The sequence below is a fragment of the Dasypus novemcinctus genome, chromosome 12, assembly GCF_030445035.2.
Source record: "Dasypus novemcinctus isolate mDasNov1 chromosome 12, mDasNov1.1.hap2, whole genome shotgun sequence".
NCBI lineage: Eukaryota > Metazoa > Chordata > Mammalia > Cingulata > Dasypodidae > Dasypus > Dasypus novemcinctus.
This window is the reverse complement of record NC_080684.1, coordinates 79649443-79669753: the sequence shown is the minus strand read 5'-3', so window position 1 is coordinate 79669753 and position 20311 is coordinate 79649443. Positions and strand designations below refer to the sequence as shown.

At 35.2% G+C, this 20311-nt stretch overlaps 1 protein-coding gene across 4 annotated transcripts in view; it reads left to right on the top strand.

Annotated features, from left to right (window-relative positions):
• Positions 1–20311, top strand: part of USP44 (ubiquitin specific peptidase 44) — a 35354-nt gene that overhangs the window by 1075 nt on the left and 13968 nt on the right. For 2 of the 4 annotated variants that reach the window (XR_011650285.1, XM_004451518.4), the window contains exons 2-4: positions 11003–12491; positions 15908–16103; positions 18236–18344. Coding sequence is in view for 3 of the 4 variants with exons in the window: in XM_004451518.4 (XP_004451575.1) it covers positions 11073–12491; positions 15908–16103; positions 18236–18344 (1724 nt within the window). In the remaining variant the exon portion in view is untranslated. Of the gene's footprint in view, positions 1–8070; positions 8152–10008; positions 10325–11002; positions 12492–15907; positions 16104–18235; positions 18345–20311 lie in introns of all 4 variants that reach the window. The other 2 variants (XM_058308559.2, XM_004451519.4) reach the window with 2 other exon arrangements.

Sequence of the window (20311 nt, the reverse complement as noted above, 5' to 3'; positions counted from 1 at the left end):
GGAAATACGACCTTCAGGCCTTGCACTTGAATTCGTTATTATCTGTTAAGTAGCTGCCTGTGATGTAAAATTAGGGGTGGTAACATTTTGGGCTTGGAATTCTATTTTGAGTTGTCTTCAAAACCAGCATTTGGTGTAAACAAAAAAACTGTGGTCAAATTCGGAAAGCTAAACAGGTACTAAGCACATGTTTATAGACTATTTCATAAACTCAATAAAATTCAGTATTCGTTAGTCTTGTAGGAGATGAAAACTTTGTATTCTTGGAATCATAGTATTTGTATTCTTCATTTAGCATCTCAGAGGATTTAAAGCGATTTAAAATATTTTGGCACATTCAGCTGCGCTCTCCCTACTCCGGTTTCTTTACCTTTTTGTGTATTACTGTAATTATGCAGTAGATGTTGGATTTTTCTCTCCAGTATTTATCATTGTAGAATATTCAAATTGAAATTTAAAGATAATTGAAATATTGAAGAAAACAGTTAAATGCATGCAGTTTAGAAAATTGAGATGTTTTGACTGTTTTGATTGTGCATCAGTCTTGTTTTCTAACAAATTTTGTTCAAGATTTTGTTTTAGTTTAATCAAAAAATTGTAAATAGTTGAATCAAAGTACTGTATTATATTATTATAATCAATACAAATTTTGGAATATTTAACATGGAAAAATCTCATGAAGATTCGGGTTAAGTATGTGGAATACATTGATAATTATGTCTCTAGCAATCTTCCCTTTTTTCGCACAGAATATTCTTTTTGTACTACCAAAAAGAAAAAGAAAAAAGGAGTGAGGTATCATATACTCTCTACCAAAATTTTTCTTATACACAGTTGAATCTTACTGAGTATTAAAGCATTTTGGTGGTACATAAAAGGATTTTCTGTTGTTACTGAGTTATTTGAGGACAGAGCCTGACTTTATTTTGATATTTCTAGCACCTGGCTCACTGCTTAAGATGGCGGGAAAACCTTGAAAGTGTTAGTTGAATTAGGTTTTTGAATGGTAGAGGTACAGAGAAATTTTGGATTGTTAAGAGCAGGAAAAATGCTTTTTAAGTTTCTCTCCTTCCTTCAGGGTTAAGCAGGACAATCACCGTTGCCAGACTCTAATAGTGTTTTCTGGTCAAGGGAGATTAGAGGCTGGGGCATAAGCTCAGAAGTCCAATCAAGATAGAAAATAAATTGTGTGCCCACATCTGTGGATTCAATAATGGAACAGTTTTGCCATTAGGCCAAGCCCAAATAGGTGACAAGTAACAAAATATAAGAGGAATCTATAAATACAGGCTTTCTGGCAAAGATTAAGATTGTTGTAAAAATATGCAATTGATAAGAGTACTTTTCAGACATCACTAACTCTATTGTAAAGAATATTAAGTGGAATTTTACCTGTAATAGGAAAAAGATTACTTGTATCTTCATAAATAATAGAGATACAAATAGTCTATATAATTATTTATAAGATCCAAAGATATACTTGTTTCATCAAATCATGGGTGTACTAGAATAATGGAGTGGAGAGTCTAGGCATTTTATACACATGTAAGGTATTTACGATTCATTTTATTAAACTTGCAGTAGAATGTGTGATTTTTTTCTGAATGTTTCCCTCATTATGAAATTGGCTGCAGTAGGTTGGTGTATAAGGGTGATGGTCTGACACTAATGATAAATATTTTGGAACAAAATTGCCCATGAATGAATTACTTGTTAGTAGGGATGAATGAGGAATTAAAATAACCTAGAGGCAGAACTTGCTTTCCCAAAGCTTTATTTTCCAATGTAGTCAACTAGATTCAATTTCTGTGCTTCGGTAGAGGAATGTTAGAGACATGAGGAGGCCCAGTAGAAAAAGTATATCCTTTATTGTTTAATGAGGAGTTTCAAGCAAAATCAGGGTAATTATAGATTCTAACTCTCTAGAGGAATAACCAGGGCCTTTCTCTGAGGATAAAGGAAAGGAAATACATCATGATTGACAAGGAGAGGTGCCAAAGCACATAATAGGCATAATAGCATACATATGAGAAGAGGGAGAGTTTGAGGACCCATTGTGTTCATTCATTCAATAATTTGTTCATTCAAAAATATTGAACCCTTTCTATGTGCCAGACAGTATGCTTGACCCTTGTTATTTTCCAAACCTCACTTAAAGAGGATAGGTTCCTATGGTGGTTCCATGAAGGAAATGGAAAATTGAAAACTGTTCCCATAGAATAGTTAGGGTTTGCCCTAATTACAATAAACTATGGCAAAAGCTGTTTTCATTTTTATCCAAATGGACGTAATGATTGTGGTAGTTATGGGGGTTAGGACTTAGTAATTCCTAAGGCTGACAGCTACTGAAATTGCCATTTCCTCTTACCTTTTATTTTGTGAAATAAATCTTCCTACTTTTAATATCTTTAAAGGATTTGTTTATATTATTTTGCACTGTTAAAAGAAAATTTAATTTCATTACAAAAAATTGTCTTTATTAAACATTCAACATATGCCTACTCTTTAATATCCATCCCTCTTGGAGGTCTCAGGGAGGATTTTCTTTAATGAAATAAGAATGGTTATTGTTACCATTTTATTTAAATATTCTACTTAATGTCCACTGGTACTATATTTTCTTTAATCAAAGTATAATATACTTAATTATGTATATAATATGTGCATGCCCATTTCCAGTGAAATAATAGTTCATATCCCAGTTATGAAAGCCATTAGAATTAAATGTATCAAAACTTAGTCATTTGTATATTTGTATATAAAAATTAGATATGTTTACTAAACTGGCGGGTTCATAGATGAGAGTAGAAAAGTATATTGTGCCACATTTTGAAGACTCTTGTATGCTATGTTAAGGAGTTTTATTTTGTGGTCTTTCAAGACTCCCTTAAGCAATCCTTGAATAATTGTAAAACTGTGTCTATTTTTATAAGACGTTCTAAGAATTACATAAAACGTAAATGTTATATATGACAATTATTTGACTTAAGTATAAGCTATGAAAAAGGGAAGCTTCTTATTAGAGCATAATGATGTTATTTTAGTGTCTCTTTGGATTTTAAAATATAGATGACATTCATTTTAGGAATGCATAGGAGCCATTTCTCCACACCTGCTTGAGCTGTCAGCCCCTGCTTCCCCTTCCCCCCCTTTGGGGCAGAGAAGAGGAGGGGCCGTGGGGGCGGGGAGGGCAAGTTTTCATTTTTTTAACTGCTTAAAGAATTTTATTTGTGACTTAAATGTTATAATGAAGAAAGGAATTATAGGGCAAGCTCTCTGAAGTTTCTGCCCATATATGTAACTGTATTTCATACTGTGATACATACAAATAATTAAACTGCAAGAGTGAACTTGAGAAGTCATTGCTTGTGTGGCATGGCAAGTGCACTGCCAGCTGAAATCAGTGATGCTTATTTTTCATGATAACTTCCTGATTTTCATAAAAACATGCTTTTTAAAGTGAAAAATGTGAAAATTGTGCTACTAATTGCATTTATTGGAAGATATGGATTTCATTATTCTTACTAGTTGCCTTTAGTATCTGACTAAATGTCTTCTTAAGAAACTGAGGTGGAAAGGGTATGATCAGCTGAAAAGATCATTATGTTGAAGAAAACTAAAATTTTCAATGGAATGTTAATTTCTGAAGTGAAAAATTAGCTCCCCTTTTCATTTTTCAGCGGTTCTTGTAACTTTCTGTAGTATGTACTTAGAGAACAAGAACTTACTTAAAAAGGTGATTACATATCGTACCAAAATTTAAAATAACCTAATTAGCATTAGGGAAATATTTCTTAGTTTGCTTTTGTAGAAAATCTCTTTTGGGTATCTGAAATGATATAGCATGGGGCATGGCACCTAGTAGGCTCTGGTTAAGTTATAAAGTAGAATAATAAAACCACCAAAAACTATCAGGAAACTGCCTCAATTGATCATGTAGAAAAATGGCCACTTTTTGGTGGGGAGGGAGACTGTTTTAGTCACAAGTGAAGCTTCTAAATCACTGATTGAAATGTCATAGGAAAAAGTAGTTAGATGTGCAATTAATATCACTTAATTGCTCTAAGAATTTGGCAGCCTGAAATAATTTGGCTATAGAGTTATCTCCAAAAAGCCCTTAAACACTTTTTTATTTACTCTTGAGGCAGTCAAACAATGTTTGAGATATAGTCCGTCCCTGACCATAAAGGAGCCTACACAACAGGTGGCAGAATAAGGATGTGTGCACAAATAGGAGACTTCGCAATTGTTAAGTGACATAACAATGACACAATCCAAGTCCTTTAGGAAGTTAGAGGAGGAGAGATTTTTTAATGGGAAGACTTTGCAGAGGAGTTGAATCTTGGAGGATGGATAATTAAGTAGAATTATGAACTTCTCCTTAAAAGGTAGAAATGGGAGAATGTTGAGGATGAGTTTGGGAAATCTAGCTGTAAGTGATTCTTTTTGGCTGGAATGTACATGACAGGTGGAGGAGTAATATGATGAGGCAAAGAAGGTAAGTTGAAATTAATTGTGAGAACTTTTGAAAGCAAGGCTAAGGGATGTATATTTTTATTGCTGTATTTTTCAAACTGCTGTTATCAGGTTAGTCATTTTAAAAAATGAAATATAGGAAATAATTAGAATACATAAGGATTAAACTTTTGTACTAGGGTGTGTATGTGTACACATTTACTGGGTTACAGTATAAAATTTCTTACTCTGAGTCTCAGAGTTTGAAAGCCATTACTTTATTGGATTATGGGGAACCACTGGAGGATTTTAAGTAAAAGAGTTGAAGACCCAAAGCAAAACTTGGGAGATTATTATAGCAGAATTGTATAAAAGAGAGTGAGAATCTGGATGATGAAAGACCAGTTCGGAAGCAACTGCTCTGCTTTAGGAGTGATAAAGTCTATAACAAGAGTGATAGCTCTGGAAATAGAAAAGAATAAAGAATTAGGGAATGGTAAACCTATATAATTGGTAACAAATTGAATGGGGGAGTGGATAAGATGAGAGGAATAAAAACTTTCAAGATTTCTAGCCTACGTCCTAAAATGGCAATACAGTATCTTTAATAAGAGAGTATTGGAGAAGCTAATTCAATGAAGGCAAGATATATAGATAAACCAAGTTTGAGGTGTTCCAGAGACAGTCTGGTTCAGAAAAGTTGGTAGACATTTATCTAGACCTGATAATTGGCTTCTGCTGGTAGGTAAGAAGTGGGTTGAATATAGTTTAAAGAAGAGGAGCCATTGAAAGAAAGCAGAAAGGTATTTCTACATGCTTAAAACAGGATTGTATGTTGTCAAAGGCTGTAATTCAAGTAAATGAAAATTAATTTCAGAATCCTCACTGGTTGGGAAGTATAAGCAGTTGAGCTGTTGAATTGTAATAAGTTAAATATATATTAGTTGTCATCTTATTTTACATTGAATGGTGTGGTATAAACCTATTAAAATACTCATATGTTTTTATTTCTCTTGTTATTTAGCTTTCTAATTTATAATTTCATTAATGTTATATCATTTTTATGTAAAATAATATACATAGAATGGAACTGGTTAATCTTAAATCTATATTCAGGATTATATTATATAAGTTAAAGGATGGGAGACTCTGAGAGATGGGAGATTTTTCAAAGAAAGTTGGGAAGAAACCAAAAGTAAATTTCTGCAGTTTTTAGTTTTCAATAAATTAGATTTAATTTTCTTAAACTTTAAAGATTTGCTGAAGGGAATTTTAAAAATGCAAATGCTGAGTTATGGCATGGAATATTTGACTAGCTTGAGTGGTTTTCTTTGAAGAAATAAATTTTTTTATTGTCTTTAACCACTGAATAATGACCAAAGAAAGCTTTGAGCTTATTTATAAGTCCACCTGTCTTTAAAATAAAGATAACTTGGTTGGAAAAAAACTATTTCATAGCTACTAATTTGAATTTCAAGTATAAAACATTTTAAAAATCTGTGCAAAAATAGATAATACATATAATTTTAATCTTTATATATTTAATTCAAAACATCTTAACTCTTTGTATGGTAATATATAGGTACAGGTAGTATTTTATCAGAATCTGCATGGAGGATATAAAAATGTTTCTGTTACCTCATATCTCTTTAAAATTAATACACTGCCAAAAACCATATATCCAGTCCTCTGGAGCCAAACAAAATTAATACAAAGCTGCACAGCAGTGGATTAGCAAATGAAAAGAAGTGCTCTGAACCCAGTAGAGGAAAATATGAAGTTTCAAGAAAATACTCCCACTTTCTTTTCCTCTTAAGAACCATCTCAGAGCTTTGGCTTCCTGGCCTCCAGGCAGTAGAACAAACTGAAGATCTCTGCAGGCTAGCAGGCAACAGCCCGGCTCTCTCATCCTGTTTTCTTTCCTGCCCTTCATGCCGTAGTCCACCCGCTACGCCTCTGTTTGAACTTTCTTTATTCTCAAGACGTCATTGCCTGAGTTGGTTTCTTTCATAAGTAGAGGGGGTAAGTGGGTCCCCTGCCCTAAAATATTAATCTCATGATCTTCATTCCACCATTCTTGTTTCACTTCTTTGGATTTTTAAAAGATTTTATCTTTGAGAAACCCCCTTTTAAAATGCAAATACTCCTGGGAGAGGTCAGACCTTAGTTCTCAGCTAACATCTTAATTATCAGTTAGCACCTTAGTGGGGCTTAGTACACATTTGGCTAGGAAGAATAGACCGCTGGATAAATGTCTGGGGAGAGTGATAAACAGAAGAAAGCTAGCACTTATAATAATAATGATAATAATGGCAACTAAGATAAACTGAGGGTCTCATTAAATGCCAGGAATTGTTCTAAGTGATTTACAAGAATAAAATTTACAAAAACCCTATGAGCTTGGAATTATTACCACTTATTTTACACATAAGAAAACTGAGGTATATAAAGCATAATAATTTGTCTGGGGTCACATAGTAAATACTGCCAGGTTTAAATCTCAAGCATTTGGGTTCCAGAGAGTGCTATCTGACCATTTTGCTGTAATACCTCTTCTCTGCTATAATGCCTCTCAAAGAGATGGCATCTGATCAACATTTACCCTTTTCACATTTGCCTAGAATGGAGTTATGCTATTTAATTATAGGTATCACGCCCTGCTGTCATCAAAATACATATTTTTAGTAACAATGGGAATGGATTAGGCATATTCCTTGTACTCAGGGGAATGTATTTGCGGAACAGAGGTAGAAGGAGTAAAGAGGTTAGTGTATAATTTTGCACATATATAGCGCTATATTTCTGTGCTACTGCTGCTTAGAACTTGTACAAGTAACATTTTTTAAATTAGGAAATGTGATTGAATAAAAAATAATAGAATTATTTGTAGTTGCACTATCTAGAGATAGCCCCAGAAAAAATATATGTATATTTTTTCTATGCTTTTTTTCTATTGAGCCTTCTTTTCTGAATGTTGTATAAGATGTCAGCTCATACCATCTCTTTAAAACTTGAGAATGAAAATTTTTGAGTGTAAATGTTACTTCCACCTTAATTACTCTCTGCTGGGAAGCTGAATTAGTAATTATTGCCTGTGATTTGCCAGAAACATGTTTAACTAAATTGTCTTTGTTTATTTGATCCATTTTAAATAAAAGTAGATAGAGTATAAAGTACAATGTAACTATAATCCATATTTAGTGGCAATACTCCGAAATGCGTTTATCAGTTGTAGCAAATGTACCCCACTAATGATGTTACTGTGGGAAAATGTTGAGTGGTAGGAATGGGACATATGGGAATCCCCTCTATTTTTTATGTAACATTTGTATAATCTATCTTTAAAAAGAAAAATTTAAAAGTATATAAAAAAGGTAGATAGGAGAGCCCTAGATTCTTCCTTTCATCTCCAATCTGAATCAGTTTTTTCAACCATTGTTTATTAAGCACTAATTCTGTCTCTGTTCCTTTCTTTGCTTCAACGCTGCTACACCTGTAATTTCCTTATTATCTCTAGACCAGTAGAGTCTCCTTTAATCACTAATCTTTCTCCAGATCTGTTTGCCATTTAGATTCCTCTATTATATACAAATATTATGTCACTTTCCTCTACAGAATCTTCATTGGCTTTTCACTGCACATAGGCCCTAGAAGCAGGCTTGGTGATGACTGGGCAGAGAATTCTTCAGGTCTCAGGTACCAGAGTGTGGGTCTAGAGAGGGAGTGGGAGGTGGTGGGAAGTATGTGTGTGCAGGTTCCAAGTGGCCACTTCCCCTTGGCCTAGTGTACTCCATATTAATGGAGGAGGGCCAGAGCAAGGGCCATCTAAATTGTCAGGTCTGGGCCCTAGTTGTCTGGCTCTAAAGGCAAACTGCTGCCATTGAGTCGAGAGTAAACTTTTGGTGTTGGTAGGGATAGAAGTGGGAAGACCATTTAGGAGACTTGTTGCAGTAATCTGGGTGAGAATTGATGGTGGCTTGGATTGGGGTTGTGGCAGTAAAGGTATAATAAGTGTTCAGATTCTAGATGTATTTTGAAGGTGGTAGAGCCAACAGTTTTTCCTGAAGGATTGGTGTGGAGAGAGAGAGAGAGGAGTCAGGATGTCTTCAAGGTTTTTGGCCTCAGTACCTGGAAAGATAGGATTATGGAGTATATTAGTCATTGATATCTCAATTTTGGCATTAGAAGCTACTGTTGAGTCCTAGAAGTTCTAATAAAACATTATATTTGACCAGATTTTGGAATTTAGGAAATTTTAAAGGAAGAAAAGTACATTTAAAATGTGCATTTGAAATGTGTGTACATATGAGGCTTGGAACTGGTTAGTCTTGAATCTGTATTCAAGATTATATAAGTAAAAGGATAGAAGACTCTGAGAGATGGATTTTTCAGAGGTGGAAAGGAACCAAAATTAAATATCTACAGTTTTTGTATGGCCCTGGCCCTGGCACCTATAGGTACCATTGAAAAATCATAATCTTGAACTGCCCTAAAAATTTATAGTATTTGTTATGCTACATACAATGTCCTTAGTATTCTGTAACTGTGTCCTCACCTGTGACCTGATATGTGTTCAATTTATGTTAAATCAGTGAAGAAAATGTTTGTGATTGCTAATTTTTAATGAGATTTCACTATTTTTAAGTACTTGAAGTAGTTAAAGGGACAAGAGATCTGGGTCAAAATAACAGGTTTTTGTTGTTTTAGAATAAGTTTATAATTTCATATAATGCTTCCACTTGCTAAAATTTAAAAGCCCAATTGTATTGCCATTGACTTTATCTTCCTCTTTTCTGTGTTTACATATCTTTGTACATTATTGAGAGTCTATTCAAATACAAAAGCACATTCTCCCCTTCTGTTTTTCTTCCTAAGGCACATTGTCAAGTCCAAAGTCAGTATGTTGTAGAGCTATGAATTAAAGGATTATTAAAAGAGTCAAGTTTAAGGGAAATTAAGAGTATTAAGATTTGTTCAGATATAGTGACCATTTATTGATTGTTTTACTATGTGTGAAATGTTTTGTCTGTCTCATTCCTTCTAACAATTCAGTAAAGTTAGGATTTTTTTTATTTTATAGATGAGTTTAGAGAAGTTAAAACATTTTCTCAAAAGTCATACAACTAATTGTATGTGAAAGGTAGAATCCATACCTAAGTTTTTCTGCCTCAAAACCTATTCTCTAACTATGGTTATGCTTTATTTGCTCCACATGGGGCCCCTAGAATTTTTGTAACTATTAGCAAGATATATTTGGGTTCTCAAGCCCCAATTTTTAAGAAAAGGAGTATAGTCTTGGAAATTGCCTTCAGATTTTATTGGCTAAAAAAGGAATGATTCTTCTGACACTGGCCCCAGATATATTGCAGGCTGCCTTTAAATTAGGTTTCATCAGTGGAAAATAGCAAGGTTTTTTTTTTCTTTCTTTTTTCTTCAGTTTTTTGGGAAGAGTTTTATGTTGTTTGAAAGATATTTTGAATAACAACCTGATTTATGGACTCACCTAATGTTTCTTCCATTCTTTGTCCCTCATTTTATTTTATTTTTTTTAAGATTTATTTATTTATTTCTCTCCCCTCTGCCCCCCACCCCCACCCTGTTGTCTGCTCTCTGTGATCATTCACTGTGTGTTCTTCTGTGTCCGCTTGCATTCTTGTCAGCGGCACTGGGAATCTGTGTCTCTTTTTGTTGCATCGTCTTGCTGCATCAGTTCTGTGTGTATGCAGTGCCACTGCTTGCCATGGGGCTCCCCTACGTGGGGGACACATCAGCGTAGCACAGCACTCCTTGTGCACAGCAGCACTGCATGTGGGCCAGCTCACCACATGGGTCAGGAGGCCCTGGATTTGAACCCTGGACCTCCTATATGGTAGGTGGATTCTCTATCAGTTGCGCCACATCTGCTTCCCTGCCCCTCTTTTTAAAGAGCTGCTTGCCTTTCCTATTTATTTTTAGGTTGATTAATTTTAAAGACTCTTGCAATAAATTTTGAGGTGAAAGTTGGTGAATTTTTTTGGATAGATTAGTGCATTTGACTATTTTATCCAGATTTGTTGAATATTTGCTAAAGACTTTATTCTTTAAGCTATGACATCTAATAACTTCAAATAGTGGTGACTTATTGTTTACTTAGCTTTTGTACTTATATTTTTCAGAGGAAAAAATACTGCTGTAAATTGTAAATAACCAGTACAAAACTGTATTGTATGCAGACCTGTGACTGTGAGCATTATCATCTTGGAAATATTTTTTAAAAGGATTTATCTTTATTCTAGTAAAGTGAAAAGTTGTCTATCACTACCCATTCCTCATCATTAGATGAAAGTGAAGTGTGTGTTCTTTCACAGCAAAGCTGATAAGAGATTAGGGAAGTCTAGAGCAAGGGGAAAAAAAGAGGATTGGTCATGGTATCATGACAAGCAGTCCAGAAATTGGGAGCCAATGGGAGCAAGTTTTATCAAATTATTCTTTGGAAAATAGCTTCTAAAATAGAAAAAGTTTGGCTGCTTCTTGTTTTCATTTTATTAAAAATTGACATTCTGCTTAGTTTTCAGATGCTTCAAGTGTTGTCAACAGAGACTTGTTTGGATTATGTGTTTCTCAGCTAGATTAAATAAATGCTAACAATGGATAAATGCAAACATGTTGGGCAGTTGCAGCTTGCTCAAGACCATTCCATCCTCAACCCTCAGAAATGGCATTGTGTGGACTGCAATACAACTGAGTCAATTTGGGCTTGCCTTAGCTGTTCCCATGTTGCCTGTGGAAGATATATTGAAGAGCATGCACTTAAGCACTTTCAAGATAGCAGTCATCCTGTTGCGTTGGAGGTGAATGAGATGTATGTTTTTTGTTACCTTTGTGATGATTATGTTCTTAATGATAATGCAACTGGAGACCTGAAATTACTACGAAGTACATTAAGTGCAATCAAAAGTCAAAATTATCACTGCACCACTCGTAGTGGAAGGGTTTTAAGATCTATGGGTACAAGTGATGATTCTTATTTCTTATATGATGGCACCCAATCTCTGCTTCAAAATGAAGATCAATTGTATACTGCTCTCTGGCACAGGAGAAGGATGCTAATGGGTAAAATCTTTAAAACTTGGTTTGAACAATCACCTATTGGAAGAAAAAGGCAAGAAGAACAATTCCAGGAAAAAACAGCAAAAAGAGAAGTCAAGAAAAGACGGCAAGAGTTAGAGCATCAGGTTAAAGCAGAATTAGGAAGTATGCCTCCAAGAAAAAGTTTACGATTGCAAGGTCTAATTCAGTCCACCACAATAGAAATAGTTCCTGTTCAAGTGCTACCACAGACCCCAAGATCACCAGCAAAAGATACAGTGTCTACCTCAGAAGATACAAGATTTAAAAAAGTCAATGACTCCTCAGTTAAACGAAGGCCAATAGTAACTCCTGGTGTAACAGGATTGAGAAATTTGGGAAATACTTGCTATATGAATTCTGTTCTTCAAGTATTGAGTCATTTACTTATTTTTCGACAGTGTTTTTTAAAACTTGATTTGAACCAATGGCTAGCTGTGACTGCAAGTGATAAGACAAGATCTTATAAACATCCAGCAGTTACAGATACCATAATATTAATGAATGAATGTCAAGAAAAAGACATAGGCTCTGTTCACTCCAGATATCCAGGTTTATCATCAGGACTAAGTGGTGGAGCATTAAAAAGTAGAAAGATGGAACTTATTCAGCCAAGGGAACCAAGTTCACAATACATTTCTCTTTGTCATGAATTGCATACTTTGTTCCAAGTCATGTGGTCTGGAAAGTGGGCCTTGGTCTCACCATTTGCTATGTTACACTCAGTGTGGAGATTAATCCCTGCTTTTCGTGGTTATGCCCAACAAGATGCTCAGGAATTTCTTTGTGAACTTTTAGATAAAATACAACATGAATTAGAGACAACTGGTACCAGGTTACCAGCTCTTATCCCTACTTCTCAAAGGAAACTTATCAAACAGGTTCTGAATGTTGTGAATAACATTTTTCATGGACAGCTTCTTAGTCAGGTATGTATTTTAAAAAATATTTTATTCTTTGGAAATTCAAAAGGTGAAGCCTAAAAAAATGCTTATTCTCTGTTTCTAGTATGTTAGAGGTACACTTTTTTCAGGTCAAAATAGTTTGCTTTTATAAATGTGTATAAAGAAAACAGCTCATGCGTTTACATTTGTTTTCTTCATGGAACGTTGTTTAATGTCTGTGGTATCAAAGTTTTTTTGGCAGGGATGTGATGGTTTAAGATCTGGAAACAGAGTTTTATAGATAAATAATCTACATTCATTTTTTAAAAGAGGGATTGAGAAGAGGAGGGTTCCAAATGTGTTCCAGAGGGAACACATTTGAAGATGCTGTGTTGGGGCACACTTGCACAATTACAGGGACCAAGGAGTAGACGTGAAAGAATTCCTATGAAATCAAAGTCTGAAAGCTTTAATGAGTGGATAGGGAAATTTTAAGGTAAACAAGTGGTATTTCATCTAGGATAATCCTAAATGGTTTTCCTTGATTTCTGTTACTGCTGCGAAAGATTTCTTTGTTTTGAAAAAGTGGGCCAAAAATCCAAAATCTTAACGTCTAATGAATGGTTCTCTAAAGTGAATGGACTTGTTGAGCTATTACTAAATAGACACAAGGCTCCCTTTTTCCCATAGCATAGAGCTTTTGAAAAAGACAAAAGAAAATACATTGGCAATTAGGCTTTTAGGTCATTTCTTTCCACCTATACACCTGTCTCTGTTTCCCCTTGTTTAACTTGCATTGTAATAATACCTTTTATTTTTATAGCATACTTTTCTAGAATATTGCTTGAATATTTCTAATGTAATTCTTATGGAATATCTATAGTTTATTTCTGTTTCAGAAATGCAAAGATGCTACATTGTGCTAATTAGCAAATGTGTTATATTTTTTATGTTACATGCAGTTTTATCTTTCTACCATCTGTTATTTCCATCTTTTCTATGCAAAATACACTATTATAAATAAAAGTAAGCTACAATTGTAGAAAATATGTATAATACAGGAAAACTGTACAGAAGGAAAGTCATCCCCCAATCCTGTAACTCAACCTATATAGAGAACACTATTTAGTATATTTCCTTCCAGACATTTTTTTCTTCTAAACATATACACATATTTTCCCCCCAATTGTGTGGCCGTGTTGCTCTTTCCTGCTTTTTTCACTTAATATTGTAAGGATTTTCCATAGTCATTAAAAATATTTGATGACTCTTTTCAGAACATCAGAACATTTGATTGTCCATTATATGTATATAGCATAATTTAACCATTCTCCTGTTGTTAATTGTAGATTAATTCCAATTTTTCTGTTACTATAAATTATGTCATCAATTAATATGTTTTTTCTAATGCTTTCCTTAAGATAGAGTCCTGGAAGTAGAACTACTTTGTTAAAGGGTTAACTTTTTTTTTAAAGATTTATTTATCTATTTTATTTCTCTCCCCTTCCCACCCCCCATCCCCCACTCCAGTTGTCTGTTCTCTGTGTCTATTTGCTGCATGTTCTTCTTTGTCCACGGCACGGGAATCTGTGTTTCTTTTTGTTGCGTCATCTTGTGTCAACTCTCTGTGTGTGCCACGCCATTCCTGGGCAGGCTGAACTTTCTTTCATGCTGGGCGGCTCTCCTTACGGGGTGCACTCCTTGCGCATGGGGCTCCCCTACGCGGGGGACACCCCTGCATGGCAGGGCACTCCTTGTGCACATCAGCACTGCGAGTGGGCCAGCTCCACACGGGTCAAGGAGGCCCGGGGTTTGAACCGCAGACCTCCCATGTGGTAGACGGATGCCCTAACCACTGGGCCAAGACTGCTTCCCAAGGGTTAACTTTTGATACTTGGTGACAGATTTCTTTCCAGAAAGTTTATACCATTTTATATTTCCCAGGGTGAGAGTTGATAATACCTATTTTTTCCTTTATGGATGAATTTTGAAATCAGGAAAAATGTTATGTAAGCCTTTTGCTCCTCTTCCCTTTAATTGTGTAGTAAACTCTTAAGAAACTAGTTATTTCAGGAGATGAGACATTTGGTTTCTGGAAGGGCTTTTTATTTTAATTTAAGAAATTATTCTCAAAAGGTCAGGCCCTATTGAGTGCCCCCCAGATCCAACACCAGTGGTACTTTTTTCTTTGTGTCAGTTCATCAAATTTAAAATCTATATTAGAACTGGCTTCTTTTATTTTGTTGCCTACGCCAGGAATATAGCTTGTGTGTAAGAGCTTCTTTATAGTTCATATCCACTTGTGTGTATGGACTATTAGCTGTGCAGAGTGTGTCTTCTGTTACGTAGTATTTATTGGCATTAAATCACACTGAATACTTCACTAAGGTTACTATTCATTCCCTTGCCAGTTGCTATAATGTCAGTATAAATTGTTAATAACTGCCCGTTTTCTGTGTGGTTCCTATATTTGAATAGGGATTTTCATGTAGTAATATTTGTTTTATGTGGGAGTATGATATCATTATGTTATAGAAGTATCTGTTGGTAGGGCTTCAAAATCTGTAAGATGAAAATACATGAATAGTATTTTACTTGTGTTATGGTTAAGAAAGTGGATTGGGTTAAGAGATTAAAAGGGTTTGGGGAAAAACGCCGATGTGGCTCAGTGGTTGAGCACTGGCTTCCCACATTCAAGGTCTGGAGTTTGATTCCTGACCCCTGTACCAAAAAAAAAAAAAGAGGAAGCAGATGTGGCTAAAGCAGTTCAGCACCTGCCTATAACATGGGAGGGAGGTTTAGTGTTGCCTCCTAAACACAAGTAAGACAGTGAGGTGATGCAATGAGCAGTATAGCAAGCTGATGTAATGAGACGCAACAAGGGAAAACACAATGGGAGACACAGTAAGCAGGGAGCAGAGGTGGCTCAAGCAATTGGGTGCTTCTCTCCTACATGGGAGATCCTGAGTTCAGGTCCCAGTGCCTCCTAAAAAGAAGATGAGCACAGACAGCAGACAGTGAGTGCAAACAATGAGTGGAGGGGGGAAAGAAATAAATAAAATAAATCTTTAAAAAAAGGGTTTGGGAAGAGAAAAAAATCAGTGAAAGATGAAGGAAAAAGAACCTCAAGCCTAATAACCTAAACACATTAAGTAAAAAAAATATATATATGTTTGTGTCTATATGTATACATATGCACACACAGTTTGGATTTTTATCTAAATCTTAAGATTTTTGAATTCCCAGTAGTATAAGCCCACTAATTCATAATGGGTTTAATGAGAGTCTTTTGGAAGGAAAAATTATAATAATAATTCCCTTTATAATATAAAGCAGATTGTTCAGAATTCTAATGGTGTATTTTCAGAAACAAAACTTACTTAATGGCAGTGGCCTCTAGTGAAAGAAGTCAATGTTTTGATGGATGGATTGTAATCTGAGACACTCATTTTTATTTGCAGGTTACATGTCTTGCATGTGACAATAAATCTAATACCATAGAGCCTTTCTGGGACCTGTCACTGGAATTTCCAGAAAGATACCAGTGCAGTGGAAAAGATATTCCTTCCCAGCCTTGTCTGGTTACTGAAATGTTGGCCAAATTCACAGAAACTGAAGCTTTAGAAGGAAAAATCTACGTATGTGACCACTGTAACTGTGAGTAGAGATGGTATTTTCTCTGTGCTTTTCTAAGATAAGCAAAATGAAACACAAATAAGAGGAAGGAAGCTGGAAAGAATTCCTTTTGTAGCAGTTAAGAAAATGAACTTTTTTTTTAGTTCATCAAAAGAGATCAGGGTAGACACTACTACTTTAAAATTGATATTATTAACCATGTGTCTCTTTTGCCTTTTTGATGGCATTTAAATCTTGATGATTGTGGAGGCAAGTGATAAAATAAGAACAACCTCAAGTTTCATATGGGAGATAGAATAAAAGTAGCAAAGGGGGAAAGTAAAAAGGAAAGCCTGTCCTATAGTGCTAAATGCAGTGTTTGCTTTCTTTTTTTTTTTTTTTTGCTATATATCAAACATTGATATATAGATTGTGTGTATATATATATATATGTGTGTGTATATATATCATATATATAACAGGAAATAATTTAAGTTGGATTGCTGGTGTGGAGATAGGCTTCATAAAAATATAAGGATTTACTTAAAAATCATCTATTGGGTATCTCTTCTGTATTAGTCATCATTCTAGTTGTTATAAGTAGGAGAATAAGACACTCCCTGCTTTCAAGTTGCTTTCATTCATATGGAGGAAATTAAAGGACAATTTCCATCACTCTAATAGGGGTAAGCACAGGAACTTGACACTGGGGTATTGAAATAGCCAAACTCCATTACTCAGAAGCCTCCTCCTCCAGTGAAATAGTGTCTAAAACCACATCAGATGTACTATGTCTTTATCTGGTGTTTTTATTCACATGCACATGGTATTTTACTGTTGATACTATATATTTTCAGGTATTCTCCCTGATTTCCATGTCTCAGATAATGATTTTAAGTACTTTAGATACTAAACTTGTAATGTAAAAGAAACACTGGATATTCCAGCATTGAAGAATGCCACTTCAATTAATGGCTTTCTAGAATGACCTATACTAACATTTTTTCCAGACTGTTATCTAATATGAACTCTATTCAAAGTACATTAAGATTTATAAGGTATTAGAAAAAATTAAACCTGTGTCCAATTTGTTATGATGAAGTATATATTTTTGTTGGACAAAAATTGGAATGGTCCTAGATGCTTTCTTTACCCAATTTGGGAGTAGAAAGATACTATGAATGCAGAATGTGGTTTTGTAACAAGTTTTATTTGTCTTCTGGGGCTACCATATATGTCCTAAAGGAGCTGCTTTAATACAGAAAGGAAAATGTTTAAAATTATAAGTGAAGGAGTTGACATCTCCAGTCTAGCTGCCACTGGACCATATGTTCTAGGAGGTAACTCAGAGGTAGGTGCAGGACATTTAGTAGCAGCTGGATACGTGGTTCTCAGGGACATAGACTTATAGGAAAGGCTTCTGGTGGCTGGTGACTATGGCTGGAGTCAGAGCTGATGTTCAAGGTGAAGAAGCAGCTCCTAGACATTAAGAGTAAACTTTAGTAGTCAATAATCCAGCCAAAAGCTGCAGGACATAGACCATAGATGAAAGCAGAGAGAACAAGAATCCCAACTTTTACTTGTCTAAGATTTGGTGCTACGAGAGCAGAAGTAAGGTGCTTGAGTGAGGGAGTCTGCAGGTGCAGAGCTCGGCCAAGGCCTGCTCTCTTAGGCTGCTGGCCAGGGCTGAAGTGAATCCCCAGGAAATGTGATGCAAGGTGATCTAGGCAGTGAGAATCCATGTCCTTCGGAGTCCCAGTTAGCCTTGATAAATGAACTAGTCACAAACTTGTTTAATTAAGAAGGAGGAGGATAAAGTATTTATGCAGAGTCTAAAATAACTTTTTCCTATTAATTGTCATAGACTAATCTATTTTTTAATATATAGCACTATTCTTCATTCTCTTGCCTTATTTGCAGGATTATTATTAAACCATGTCTGTATTTGTTTACATTTCTGTCCACATATCTACTAGATCATAAGTTTCTTAAGGGCAAGGACTATGGTGTTTTTTGTTTTTAATTTTTTTCTTTGTTTTGTTTTGGGGAGCCCATGGATTTTATCTCTAGGGTAGTACTATGCCTCTTACATACTACATGTTTAATAAGTTTGCTTAGCTCTTCCTTATATCTTCAAGTTAAATTTGATTCTCATTCTGTCTTTGTTATTACAGCAAAGTGCAGAAGGTTTTCCTCAAAACCAGTTGTACTCACAGAGGCCCAGAAACAGCTTATGATATGCCAACTACCTCAGGTTCTCAGACTACACCTTAAACGATTCAGGTTAGTAGTTTTAACAGTTGCCTATCAACGATGCACTTTTAACTTAATTATTCCTTACATTTATAGTGCCTCAAGATTTAAATACAGGTAGTGAATTACATTTGAATGCCATAAACTTGGCTAGTGGGCGATTTGCATCTGGTTGTTTTTTTTTAAGAAAAAATTTCTCTTCATTATCTCTGATGACCATCAGGTACTGTATTCAATAACTAACCTTCTATTTAGGTTCTCTTTATAGAATGCAGAGGACATTTTTCTCTTTGTAAATTTAATTATGTTTTTGATGTTTAATATTCAACTTATTTTAGATGTAAAAATTTTTTTCAGTTCTATAGTCTAGAGTATCTGGCCCAATTGCTTTGTCCTTGGAAAATATATGATCAAAGGTATAGTTTTTCAGTACAAAGCAGTTTAAAACAACCTAAAATACTCTAGTTCTCTAAAAGATATTATTAATCAGATGAATTAATGATAAAATCTGTTGATTAAACAAAGTATGTAGTTTCATACCATGTATTAACTATATTAACCTGAGGGGCTTATTGTTCCCTTAACATGTTGACCTTAACAAGACCCACTGAGAGGACAGGGGGTGAGGAGTGGGGTATATGGGAACGTCTTATGTTTTTTAAGGTAATGTTTTGATTGATCTATTAACCTTAAAAAAAGATAAATAAAAAATAAAAATTTTGAAAGTCCCACTGAGAACTTTACTTAATGAGCTATGATTTGAAAACTGTGGAGGCCATAGTTTTCATACATACTAGTATTGTTGTGTTTTTCTTTATTTAAAGGAATACATGTTAAAATTTTCAAATAAATGAAGGTAAAATAAAAGCCCAAAGTAAAAGTACCCACTCCCCAGAGATCATCACAGTTAACTTCACTCATTTACTTATTTATTGAAGTTTTTAAAGGTATAATCAAATATCATGAGTGCTTTTAAATGCAAGATATTTTATGTTCTTGGGGAAATATAAAGTAGAATCCTTTCTCAAGATTGTCAGTCATACACAAAAATAACTTAGAAGTAGAAATACTATCACAAACTGTATACAAATGAGACTTATTCAGAGAATTGGAGGAAGGAGTTAGCTGCCGAGACAAGCTCAGCAATAGGTCTGCAAGAAGGGAAAATAAAAGGACAGAAAGAAAGACACGAGAGGAAACAAAAATGGGACCAGGGGGTTTCACAGCTTCTGAAGCTGAGAGCCTCAACCCTAGTTTCCACATCATATTTATTGGAAAGCTAATGAGCAGCTGTTTGCAACAGGAAGCAACTTGCAACATCTTTTACAATAGCAGGAAGCAACTGCAACATTTACAATAACAGGAAGCAATTGCAACATCATCTATAATAGCAGGAACAACAAATAGGTAAGCAGGGTTCCCACAACATATCCCCCTTTTTGTTTTTATGAAGCAGCTGACCAGTGGATAGGGCATCCATCTACCACATGGGAGGTCCGTAGTTCAAACCCTGGGCCTCCTTGACCCATGTGGAGCTGGTCCACGCACAGTGCTGATGCGTTCAAGGAGTGCCGTGCCACACAGGGGAGCCCCACGTGCAAGGAGTGCGCCCCGTAAGGAGAGCCACCCAGCGCAAAAGAAAGTTCAGCCTGCCCAGGAATGGTGCCGCACACATGGAGAGCTGATGCAGCAAGATGACGCAACAGAAAGAAACACAGATTCCCATGCTGCTGACAACAACAGAAGTGGACAAAAAGAAGAACACGCAGCAAATGGACACAGAGAACAGACAACTGGGGTGGGGGAGGAGTGGAAGAAGGGGGGAAGAGTAGAGAAATAAATAAATCTTTAAAAAAAAATCAGATGAGCACTTTATACATAATCCATAATATAGCAGATTATGCCAACTTTCAACTAGCAGATGATTTGTTTCTCATGGGCTTAAGATTTCCTACCAACAACACTATATAGGCCGGTACTCGATCAAAAATGACCTC